The 12990-nt window shown below is 45.3% G+C and overlaps 1 protein-coding gene across 1 annotated transcript in view; it reads left to right on the forward strand.

Moving 5' to 3' along the window:
- Window positions 1–276: 276 nt before the first annotated feature.
- TTC21A (tetratricopeptide repeat domain 21A) overlaps window positions 277–12990 on the forward strand; it is a 63124-nt gene continuing 50410 nt past the window's right edge. Inside the window, exons 1-6 of the mRNA XM_077809511.1 lie at window positions 277–303; window positions 2141–2270; window positions 3554–3667; window positions 10048–10214; window positions 11864–11986; window positions 12566–12723. Coding sequence (XP_077665637.1) covers window positions 277–303; window positions 2141–2270; window positions 3554–3667; window positions 10048–10214; window positions 11864–11986; window positions 12566–12723 — 719 coding nt within the window. The remainder of the gene's footprint in view (window positions 304–2140; window positions 2271–3553; window positions 3668–10047; window positions 10215–11863; window positions 11987–12565; window positions 12724–12990) is intronic.

Consider the following 12990-nt stretch of genomic DNA (forward strand, 5'->3'; position numbering starts at 1 on the left):
GATCAAACGAGTGCCGAACCGACCGCTCTGAGCGGCTGCTCAAGCCTGGGTAAGGGGTGGGGCTATGCTCTGGTAGTTGATAGGCTACGCGCTCGTCACGTGACAGGAGACGCGCTTAGTAACGGGGCGGGGCTCCTTGTAACTCAGGACGCGGCGGGTGTCCGTTGGAGCCGTTGAAGTTCAACTAGTCTCATGCGCCCCGCCGCCCCCCGCGGTTGCCCCAGCCAGCAGCCCGAGCGGCCCCGCCCCCGGCAGTGAGGCGCCCCAGCCGCCGCCATGACCGAGCGCGACCCCCAGCCCATGGTACGGACCGCGCCGCGGGCGAGGCAGGGGATACGGGGGCGGGGGGCGCACTGGGCCGCGAGCGATGGGGACACGGGAGGGGGCCCGAAGGTGGGCCGGGAGCCGGCAACCGGGGAGGCAGCGCTTGCTCTGGGGCACGAGCGAGGCGCGGCTGAGAACGGGAGACAGGCAGGGGCGCGGGTGGTGGTGAGCCCGGTGACGGGGCGGGTGTGGTACGTGGGGCATCGGGCGGGGGCTCGCCCCCGCCGGGCTCTTCCTCCCTCCCCCAATCCTAGCTTCTTCCTCCCCCCGTCTCACCTGACCGGCCCGGCCCGGCCCGGCCCTGCTGGTGTGTGCTCCGCACCCGTGTCACGCCGGCCTTGACTCCCCTCCCTGGCAAACTCCCCCTCACATTCACGTTCCTCACCCCCACCTCTAAACCGGCATAACCCTGCGTCCTGCCCCGCCCCACTCCTCCATCCTGCTTCCGCGGGGCTCTCCTTTTCTTTCTCTTCCCTCCCCCTGCCAGCCCGCAGCTGCAGGCTTTCCACCCCGCTGCCCCCAGGGCCGGAGAGAGTGGCTCTGTTCCTGCCGGCGAAATGCTGCTGTCTTCTCTTCCAAACCCCTTCCTAGTGTGCATTTCAGCCGGATTCTTCTCCGCTTAGCCCGGTGTATGTAATCATAGAAGTGTAGCGCTGGAAGGGACATCAACAGGTCATCTAGTCCAATCCCCTGCAACCAAGGCAGGACTATGTAGTAACAGACCATCCCTGGCAGGTGTCCAACCTGTTCTTGGAAAAGCTTCCAGTGATGGAGATTCCACAACCTACTTAGGTAATTTGTTCCAGGGCTTAACTACCCAGACATTTTTTTTTTTTGAAGATTTTCCTAATATCACACCTAAAGGTCCCTTTTTTCAATTCAAACCCATTGCTTCTTGTCCTATCCTCATAGGTTAGGGAGAACAATTTTGCACCCTTCTCTTTGTAACAACCTTTTACATAGTTGAAAACTGTTGTCAAAAACCCCCTCAGTCTTCTTTTCTCCAGATTAAACAAACCCAGTTTTTTCCATCTCTCCTCATAGGTCATGTTTTCTAGACCTTCAATCATTTTTGTTGCTCTTCTCTGGACTTTCTCCAATTTGTCCACATCTTTCCTGAAATGTGATGCCCAGAACTGGACACACTACTACCGTTGTGGATTTATCAGTGTGGAGTAGAGTGGAAGAATTAATAAGTAATTCCATTTACACACTGAGAGCTGATTAGCTAGTCAACAGAGGAAACTGATGACTTCAGTAGAAATAAATTCAGTGGTTTCTGTCTGGCTTCCAATTGACAGGTGTCATGAAAACCAATTTACGCTGTTAGGCTCCTTTTTTGTCAGTCTGATCGGAAACATCAGGGATTAAATGGGCCTGGAGACTCAAATATATCCTCATCCTGGAGAAGGTTTATAATCTGAGAGCCTGATCCAGCATCCACTAAAGTAGATGGAAGGACTCATGTTGGCTTCAGCAGAGCTAGATCAGGCTTTAAGCCCACAAACTGGAAGAAAAAAACACGGAGCAATAAGTGTTTTTTGGGTTAGCATTTAGAGTTTCTTGTGTTAACAAATTATGTAAAGTATGACTTTTACAAATATTCTGTGCCCTTTGTAGCCATCTCTCTGCTGTCATACTTATATCTTAATATCTGGTTTTCAGTTTATGAAATAAGGATCATAATATGATCAACAATCAGCAGCAACTCCCTTTCTTTAGTGAAAGAATTCCCTCATTTCACATATTTTTCAAATTAAAAAGAGTACGCTTACTTAAATAAAAATTAATTTTCCTGCTCTGTTCCTCCCTCCAGGCTTATATTATATATTATGCTCAAGAAAAATATTTCAACCATGTAAGGCAATTTGCAAATTTAGAATTGGACAAATACATCAATGATCCAGTGTTTCAGTTTTTCAAGGCATATGGAACTTTACATTTAGGTAAATACAAAGAAGAGATGATTGTTATATTGGTAAGGAAAAGCAACAATTGAATTTACTTTACTTTCCACCTGTGTTTTTTATTCTCTTGTTTAAAATGGATTATTTTACTTCTGCCTTTTACTTTTACTTTTCAATAACAGATATGTTCAGGAAGAGATAGATGGCCCACTGGGTTTAGCTTAAACCACTTCCAAAGTGATAAAGTAAACTAGAAAAAGGTACTATTTATACCGGAACAAGAGTGTCCACACAGGGAGTTATAGAAGTATAACTCTAGTGGCTTAAATTCACACATTGCCTTATATTGCCTTCCTGTGCAGACAATCCCTAAATCTCAAATTCTGTTTCCAGCACAGTCCCAAGCTGGTGTCACTGGGCTGGGCATGTCAGTGGGGTAAGGAGAGAGAACATCTCCTCCCAAGGCAGTCAGTCTGCAGTTGCTACTTCAGCCTTATGGCTGAACAAGGCTCTGTGGTTTCATATATGCGTGGTTTGAATACCAGTTTGTCCATATGGCTCCTACTGTTTCATACGGTACATAATAAAGAGCAGATAGAAAAGAGAGATACTATCCCCAATCAGTATTAAACATATCCTCCCCAGCGCCCAACCATGGGGTCTCCCCGACCTAGATACCCACACCCCTTCTCCCCAAGAGCCCAGGTGCGAGCCCCCGCCATCTCTTGCCCAGACACCCATCCCCCTTCCTACCCAGAGAAACAGCTTCAGGCTGGGTCCCAGGCTTTCACAAAGTTTCCTGTGAGCTGCTCTCACCTTCCCTCTGGGCATACTGGGAACTGCAGCTGCCACAAACCATCTAGCTTCTTTTCCCTCCCACCAGCAGTGTCTTCTATAGTATGTGTAAGCTAAGCTCTGCCAGGTCCAGTGGCCCATAATGGCAGCTAGCAGCACTGCAGCCCGTTTCTGTAGGGGAAAGGAAATTTGGTGCATACAATGTTAATTTCTGCAAATTCTGCATTGCACAGTGGCACAGAATTCCCCCAGGAGTAAACAGCAAATCAGGATAGTAATGAGACACCTGAACCTGGATCACAAAATATATCTCCATAGTACCATATTCCTCAGTGTTCCAATGTTCCCAAAGCTAGTATACATACTAAATATACAGATATAAACAGGGTAGCTCCAGTGCCAAGGACATGTAATTGAAATGTACTGCTCAGTTAGCCTGAGTCTTTGAGCTGGGTATACAGCGAATTCTTTGAGTGATCATTAAAATGTGAAAATTAGTGAATCTGCTATCTGCATTGTCTTTTCAGGTCAAATACAAGATGCTATCTTACAGCTCGAGAATGCCAGGAAATGCCACTCTGATGTTTCATTATGCTGCCTTTTAGCACTCATTTATGCACACAAAATATGTGAAAATGTTGGTGAGTTTTTCTTATCTGTTAAATGTCATTCATCACAAACTTACAAAAATCAGAAAGTTGACCAAATCAGTGGTCTTGTGCTGCATTCACATATTTAGGTCAAATGAAGACCAGAGGGGGAAAGTAGCCTGAGAGTATTTTTATGGAAATATATGTGCTCTAACTGATGTCTATTAAAAGGATTCTAACTGATTGTTAAATGGAATAGCACCAAAAAGAAATATTGCTGCATTAATTGCTAAACTTACTGACAAGGGCAACCTGTCCCCAGCCACTCATTATCTGCCTGACAGGCTGTTTTGAGAATTAATTAGTTAGTTTTTACAGCACTTTGAACTTGTAAAGCGTTATATATGTGCTAGGTATTGGAGAACTTGGGGATTTCACAACCGAACAAGGTGTGTCTTTTGAGATAACTATCTCATTATAAAATCCTCATGAAGACAAGGCAAACAGTAGTTTTACCATGATGTAGCTAGCCGAGATATACCCTAGATCAGGAGTGGGCAAAAGTTTTGGCCCGAGGACCATATCCAGGTATGGAAATTTTATGGGAAGGCCATGAATGCTCACGAAACAGGGGGTTGGGGTGCGGGAGGTGGTGAGGGCTCTGGCTGAGAGTGCGGGCTCTGGGGTGGGGCATGAAATGAGTTCAGGGTGCGGGAAGGGGCTCTGGGCTGGGACAGGGGGTGTGTGTGTGTGTGTGAGGGCTCTGGCTGGGGATGGGGATGAGGGGTTGGAGGTGCAGGAGGGTGCTCTGGACTGGGACCGAGGGGTTCGGAGGGCAGGAAGGGGATCAGGGCTGGGGTAGGGGGTTGGGGCCTAGGGAGGGGGTCAAGGGTGCAGGCTCCGGGCGGCACTTACCTCAAGCAGCTCCCAGAAGCAGTGTCATGTCCCCTCTCTGGCTCCTACGTGGAGGTGCAGGCAGGCCCGTTTGCAGGTGCCACCCCTGCAGCTCTGATTGGCCATGGTTCCCGGCCACTGGGAGTTGTAGGGGTGGCACTTGGGGCATGGGCAGCATGTAGAGCCCCCTGGCTGCCCCTACATGTAGGAGCCAGAGGGGGACATGTTGCTGCTTCCGGGAGCTGCATGGAGCCACAGAACGTGCGGAGCGGGGCAAGCCCCCAACCCTGCTCTCTGGCTGGAGCACCAGAGCGGGGCAAGCCCCAGATCCTGCTCCCTGGAGGGAGTTCAAGGGCCAGATTAAAACGTCTGAAGGGCTGGATTCGGCTCCCGGGCCATAGTTTGCCCACCCCTGCCCTAGACAAACCTCCTATGGTATGCCTTGACCAGTTACTTGCCTTGAATTAGCTATCTTATTGTGAACAACACATCTTTTTTTACTATTGACAACACATCTTGCAGGACTGGTCTTCTGAGTTCATGGTGGTCTGGTTGTTTAAGCATTAGGCTGGAAATAATTAGACTCTCCAAGAAACACCTAGAAGTTCCCTACATTAAATCCTGCCTAGTTTGACTATACCTTTCACCCTTGCAAATTAGGTGAGTACTTGCAGTTTGTGAGGTGTGGATCTTTCGGATGAAATCTTAAAACCTATATTCTGTCTGCTCTTGTGGACATTACCAGTCCCACGGTACCTTTGCAAGAGTGGGTGGTTGCCTTGGTTTCATTTGCCAGAATAATCCCTCCCTTCTCTCCACACGCACATCCCAGCTTCTGTGCAGCATATTGTGCACTCATTATCTGACTAGTAGCTGACCTCTGACCTTAGAAATAGGCTATATAATTGCCATATGAATGTAGTTAATAAAGCACGTTGGGATCCTTGGGGATAAAAAGTGCTATATCAATCTTATAGTAGAACCTCACTAATTTGCAGTTTATTAATATGCAAAACTAATAATTATCCTCCAAATCATAATTCTCATCTGACATCTCAGCAGAGATTTCATAGCAGAATGCAGTAAGGTGACCTCATATTACTATAGCTATTATTACTATAGCTATGTTACTTTATAAAGCACATTGCTGAATATTTTAATATTGATTATTTGCATTATTGCATGCCTGGGAGTCCCAGTCATGGACCAAGACCCCATTGTGCTAGGTGCTGTACAAACACAGAACAAAATACAGTCCCTACCCCTAAGAGTTTACTATCTAAATATAAGACGAGAAACAACAGATGGACAGACAGACAGGGGAGTTCAAAGAAACAATGAGACAATATTGGTCAGCATCATGGGCAGTGGTCTTAGCACACCAGCAACCTAACCACTGTCAAGTTTTTATAGGTCTCACAGGAAAGGAGAGGAGGGGTTTGAATGAGTTAGCTTTGTAGATGTTTATGGGGAACTTCCCCCAAGTATGAGCAATAGTGTGGGAGAAAGCACAAAGGTATTTGTTTGAAAGTGTAGCAAATGGGTGATTGAGGCTGACTGAAGGCGGGAGTTGCCCTTTCAATACTGAATGAGAGATGATAGGTAGGGTGGGGAATAGGTCATGAAGGGCCTTGAAAATGAAGACAGATTATTTTATGTTTGATATGATAGAGAAGAGGAGGCCAGTGATGGGATGCAAAGAGAGGGGAGACGTGGTCAAATCAACGGGATAAAGATCTTTGCATCAACCTTCTGAATGTATATCAGTGGGTAAGACTGCATTTGTCAAGGCCAGAGAAAAAGGTGCTGTAGTAATTGAGACGTGAGATGATGAGAGCCTGGATAAGAGTTGTAGCTGCGTGGATGGATAGGAAGGGCCATGCTATGCAGAAAGAATCATCAATATTTTGACATAGCTTGGACTTGAGGACCTAGAGAGAGGTCCAAGTGGAAGATGACATCCAGGTTATGGGCTTGAGTGACAGGTAGAATCGTGGTATTGTCCCCAGTGATCAAGATAGAACGAGGGTGAAGAGGGCTTCCGGGGGAGATTAAGAGCTCTGTTTTAGCTATGTTGAGCTGATGGCTAGACATCCACAAGGAGATGTTAGAGAGACACGCTGAGATTTTTATTTGGATGGAAGCAGACAGGTCTGGAGTAGAGAGGTAGATCTTTGAATAGTCTGCATAGAGATGGTAGTTGAATGTGTGCTCGCAGATGAGATTACCCAAAGAAAAGATGTAGAGAGAGAGAAGGATGGGACAAAGAATAGAATTTGTGGAATGCCCCCAGGAAAGCTGAAAGGTGGGGGATGTCCTCCAAAGAACAAGCTGTGAAGTAGGAGACAACCAGGAGAGGATGGAGTCATGAAAGCTAAGGGAGGACAAGATTTCATGAAGTACAGGATCAACGGCATCAAAGGCAGCTGACAGGTCAAGGAACATGAGGCTAGAGTACTGGTTCTAAGATTTGGCTAAGAGAAAGACATTAGCGATTTTGGCAAGAGTGGTTTCAGTTGAGTGCAAGGGGTGGAAGCTCTATTGGAGACGCTCTTAGATGCAACTCTGGACAGCTGTTGTAAAGAGTGTGTTCAGTTAACTGAGAGGTGAAAAGGAGATGAGACAGTAATGGAGAGGCAAGTAGGGTCAAGAGTGACTCTTTTAAAATGAGACTGACTAAGCATGTTTGTCTTGCGTGGGGAAGAAGCCAGAGGACAGTGAGGGAGATTAAGGAGAAGAGTAGTGTAGGGCAGGGGTTCTTAATCTTCTTCTCTTGGAGGCTCCCCTCAACATGCTATAAAAACTCCAGGGCTCAGTGGGGGCGGGGAGGACTTGGGGCTCCGGGCCGGCGGGGCGGTCCTTCATAGGTGTAGTTTGACTTTTATTTTGAGGGGGCAAGGGCCGGCGGGGCTTGGGCCAGCTCTACACAATGTGGTCCAGGGAGGGAGTGACCCCTCCACTCCCTGACTCACCTCAGCAGGCCACCCAGCGGGGACACAACGAAAAAATATAACTCAGAGGGTGGACTCAGTTCAAAAAGTTTGAAAACCATTCAGGGTGCAGGGAGAGGGGTAGCTCTGTGTCAGTAGGGGGTAGCTCAGGGTGCAGGGAGAGGGTAGATAGAAGCTCTGTGCTGGGAGGGCTCCCTATGCAGTGGCTGCTCTCCAAGGGCTCTGCAGCCCTGAAGCCGGGTCCCCCCGCCCAGGCAACTCTTACTGGCTGCATGAGTAGTCAAAGAGGGGTGGGAGCTGAGGAGCAGCCGCAATCCTGGGCACCAGCAGCAAACGTGGGAATGCCACAGCTGTCCGCTCCATGGCACCACCAGCCAGAGGAGCAGCTGCTCCACACTGCCTAGCTCTGGCTTCTCACCTACAACCTGGCCAGAGGGCAGGGTCTGAGGGGAACTGGGGGAGATGAGGAGGGAGAGGAGAAGCCGGAGCTGCCCCCGGGACTACCCCACTCTGGGTAAAACACTGCAGCTTGGGGGGGCAACACCCTGCCCATGGGCTCAGGGCTTCTGCCCGCGGGAGCGCTGGGGCTCAGGGCTTCAGCCATGCGCTGCTGCTGGCTTCATCCTGGGGGTGCACCCTGAGGGGGGTGATGGGGTGATCCCAGCTTCAGTTGGGGGCGTGCCAGGGCTCCTGACTTTTGTCCTGCACCGTGGCCAGCTTCTGATGGGGTGGGGGGCACTGGGGCTACCCTGCTACTCCCATCTTCAGCCTTGGGGGAGGGGCACTGGTGCTCCCAGCTTCAGCCCCACGCCACTCCCAGCTTCAGACTGGGGGGACACAGAGGGTCCCAGCTTCTGCCCTGCACCGCTGCTGGCTTCAGCTCTTCACTGCGCCACTGCAGGCTTCGGAGAGGGCCGGGTGCCAGGGCTTGGGGCACCGGGTTTCAGACGGCGGGCCTGTGGCCCCCCTGAAAGGTCTTGCAGACCCTTGGTTGAGATGTAGGGTATGAGAATGTGTGCAAGGGAGGTCAGGAGATGGGGCCACTGGGGTAAGTGGTGGGGTTATAGGAAGAGAGCAGATGAGAAACTTCTGAATCTGTGACCAGGGAGAAGGAGGAGAGAGTTGTAGGGGGCAATACGGGAAAGAAAGGCAAGCCAAGGGGAGAGGCATATTTTGTCAGTTTTCCCTTAAAAGAAATCGGCCCGTGCAGAGGGAGAAGTGGAATTAGGAAGAGGGAAAGGTTTGAGGAGTGAGTTAAAGGTTGTGAAATGGCAGCTGGGATTGCAGGTGTGAGATTCAGTGAAGTAGAGTTGATTAGCCTGGAAGATGGTAGAACTGAAAAAGGAGAGAACAAAGCTGTAATGGAGGAAGTGGGTCTGGTCACTGCATTTTTGCCAGAGACTCTCCACAGCGGGGAAGCAGGAGTGTAGGAAGTGGTTTTTGGGGGAGAGCCAGGGCTGGGGGCTGGCAAGGCGGACCTTTCAATGGGAGAGGGGGACAAAAGATGCAAGAGTGGAGGAGAGTGAGGAATGGAGTGAATCAGCAATGATATCAGTGGGGAAAAGATATTGTACTATGAAGAATTAAACTACACAAATTAAAATAAATGGGTAAATTTTATTTTATTATGCAGTAGCCTTGATGTTATTAAAATTGATTACTCTCTTATTTGCTCATTTGTAAAATTCTGTAATCCACAATAGGTAGCCCAGTCATTAGTACACATTAGCAAGGTTGTATTCTATTACTGTTAACATCAAACACAAAAATGAGTGGGAGCATTCCACAATGTTAGTACATCATTCAGAGCACTATTTGTTGTTAATTGTTAACATATTTATATAATTGTTAAAGAACAAGAACACAAAGTAGATGGAACAACTAGAAGGAAAGGAGTAGGGAAAGAAAGAAAATATGGAGAGGGAAAGAGGACTGTTTATAGAAAGATAAGAGGAGAAAATAGAGCGGCATGAGAAAGCCAAGAGAAGGCAAATAGGCTTAGATTATAAAATGATTTCACTAATTGTTTGGACAGTTCCAGGAGTCATTAATCTGTTTTATTGTATTTGGTATCTCCTAAGCAGTGTACAAGATTTTCATAATACCAGGGAGAGAAAGGCAGGGAGCTAATATTAAATCTAATTGGAGTTATTTGCAGAAAGATATTGCAAGATATTGAGCACCTTCTATTCATGTTAAAGTGAATGGGATGGGAGTGTACTGTGCTCAGTACCTCCAGGATTGGGCCCAAATCTCACACATGTTGAGGGGAGAATAGAGCCTACAGTAATAGAGAATGGTGTGCTACTTTTTTCAATTTGTCTGTATGCAAAAAAATAACTCCAGTTAAAATATACCAGTTCTAAAAGGAAAACAGCCTGCTATTTTTTGCCCTGATTCTGCAAACCCTTACTTGCATGATTAGCTTTGAGTTCAATGGAACTACCCATGTGAAAAGTTATCCATGTGTATAAGTGTTTGCAGGATTGGGGCCTTTGGTTCATTTGGCTACCAAATCCCATATTTTGGCATTATATAAGTTCTATATATGTTTTAAACATTTTTGGTTGGGATATTTGCTTTCAGATCGTGATGCTGTTTTGGAGCTGGAAAACAAATTAAAGGAAACCCGGAAGACCGCAGGAATTAATGCATTATATTATGCAGGAATGTTTCTGTGGCTGATGGGTAAAAATGATAAAGCAAATGAATACATTGACAGAATGCTGAAAATGTCTAATGGATCTAGAGAGGTAATGTATATAAAGGTTTTTCACCCATAAGACAAATGTCTGGCTGAAGTTCTTAATATTTAAGATTAAATGTAATTACAGTTTTAATTAGATGGTAAAAAATAAACCGGCAAAACATAGTCTACTATCCCTAAACTTAGGTTTACCTAGATATAAATATCTTGTCTCATACACAAGCTGAGGTGAGAGCTGTTTGATGCTGTTTTTAGAACAGTTTGAAGTGGATGTCTCCACCTCAATCCAAAGCAATATTTTTTTGCAAAGGAAAATAACTACATGCTGAGTTTCCACCATGAAAAATGGCACTGGCTTTACTCACTGTGTACAAATACATTTGTGTACACTTTGAACAAAAACATTACTACTGTGTGCAAATATATTGTTTGTTGTAAAAACTGATGAAACAATTTTCACAGTACACAGATGATCAAAACACTAGTGTGTGTGTGTGATGCTACTGACTTGAAATGAATGAAGCAAATTGTTTCATCGCGGTGCTGTGGAGTAGGACAACTATCACACAAGTATGCCATGATGGGCCATCTTCTATTGTAAATGTGAGGTTGCTCCACTGACATCAGTGGAGTTAATCGATGTAACTGGGCACAGATTCTGTCCATAATTACACAGCCTTCATGCAGATTACCTTGGACTGTGTGCAATTTCTGGGAAGGCCCAACAGCCTGTGCTATAGAGAGGCAAACCCTATACTTTGATGAAATTTTTTTTGGAGGAATTCAGCCAGGGAAGACTCAAGATTTTTCCTTCTCTTGAATTCCCTCCAATGGATTTCATCACAGAAGAAAGCAGACTGGCCACAGAAGCAATATTGAACATGCAAAAAATTAGACAAGCTGGTCACATCTGTCACATGTTAACACATGCCACAGGGTGTGGATATTTATATATTGAAGTTTTGATGGATACACAACAACAGGTGGATGACAAATCCAGCCAAATTTCTCAATAAATATAATAGTTGAGGTTTTTTTCTGAAAATTCTCATCCATCTGTTGATGTGTTGCATACGGAGAATTTGATAGTTTTGACTCCTAATTAAATGGTAAGACAACAATTGCGGGGGGGCGGGGAGTGTGTTCTGGTTTTATCCATATATATTGCCAGTGGAGGATGACCCTTCTAACCAAGATTGTGTGCAATGGCTAATTCAAATATTTGCCAGAATACTGACTTTGAGAATGTTTGAGTCTTGGTCTGTCATTTTTCTTCTGTCAGTAATAACAAAAATCCATTTTATAATCAAGGTAAAGCGTTGAAGGGTGTGCTTCATTGTGCTTAAATGGCACCTCTTGGTTGGCTAGGCACTTGGCCATAATGCTCATTGAATTTTAGTGAGGAGGATGCTTTTGTAATTTTAAAGATAGGTGTATTGTTATTAGGCTGCATCAGTTATTGCTATGTATGGCTGAAAGTGATGCTGCTTTCTGACGTTATACCTCTCACAATCTCTAACCTCCTTTGAAAATTATTTTAAGCCACAAGAGGTATCTTTTTATTATTTTTATGCATTTAAATATTTAAACAAAAATAAATGTACTTGAGACAAGAAATTAGGACTTTTCACTGCATATTATGATTTGCCTATTGTGTAACTTAAAATATATGGATTTTTTTTTTTACCTTCACAGGGTCTTGTGCTTAAAGGATGGGTGTACTGTACATCTGACAAACAGCATGCTGTTAAGAAATCTATCAAATACCTTGACGAAGGGATACAAGACACCACCGATATATTTGGGATGATGGGAAAGGTATGATTGTTAATTCTTGGGGGGGGGGGGGGTTTAACTCTATTTTATACTTTCCTTCTTACTTCACTCATTGTCATTGGACTTCATTTTTGACAGAGAGGACACAAGACAACTTCCTTTTCCTGTGCCCACACATAGCATTGTTGATCCCTAGGTTGCTTTCCAGAAATATACAACCTGTTATCAAGTGATTTAGGCACCTAAAATGCAGATAGGTGCCTTGTGAGATTTTCAAAAGTGCCTAAGCAGGTTCAGTGCCTAACTCCCATTAACTTCCAGCTCCTCCCTTGCTAGTCCTGGCCATGAAAGTGGGTAGAGAATGGAAGATGCTGGTATGCAGTTCTCTAAAATGGTTACTGGTGAGTCTTGTGATGACTGTGTGGGGAGGGCTTGGAGGCCCTGAATTTAATCCCCCTTCTTGTTGGCTCCAGTGATAAGTGATCTGGATCTTTTGCTGGTTCAAGTAATGAAGCAGATGGTAATTAGCTACCAATTTAATGATATTCCTTTAGCATATTAGTACAATATGCCACTTTTCTGAATCAATGAGATTGTTTTTCTTTTTTTTTTCCTCCATAGGCAAGATATTTCATGATGCAACAGAACTATTCAGGTGCTCTGGAAGTAGTTAACCAAATAATAGTCAATTTTTCTGGTTTCATACCAGCATATATCCTCAAGATGAGGCTATTTTTAGCTCAGCAAGACTGGGAGCAAACTTTAGAAACTGCACTAAGGTAGGGGATAATAAAAACCAAACAAACCCAGTACAGACTAAGATATGTGATTTCCTTTCTAAATTCTATTACATGCCTCTATAAAGTTGTAACACATATATTTGTAAAGTAAGAGTATATTTCTTCTTCAAATTCATTTACTCCAAATTCATTTACTCAAAATACATTTAACAACTTAAAATATTTTAAGCAATTTTCTTCCATGAGGTCCCAGACTAATTTTTCCTGATATTAAGCACAGTTTCATGGTAACTGAAGTGTGTGTCC

This window comes from Eretmochelys imbricata, chromosome 2 (assembly GCF_965152235.1).
Source record: "Eretmochelys imbricata isolate rEreImb1 chromosome 2, rEreImb1.hap1, whole genome shotgun sequence".
NCBI classification, from domain to species: Eukaryota; Metazoa; Chordata; order Testudines; family Cheloniidae; genus Eretmochelys; species Eretmochelys imbricata.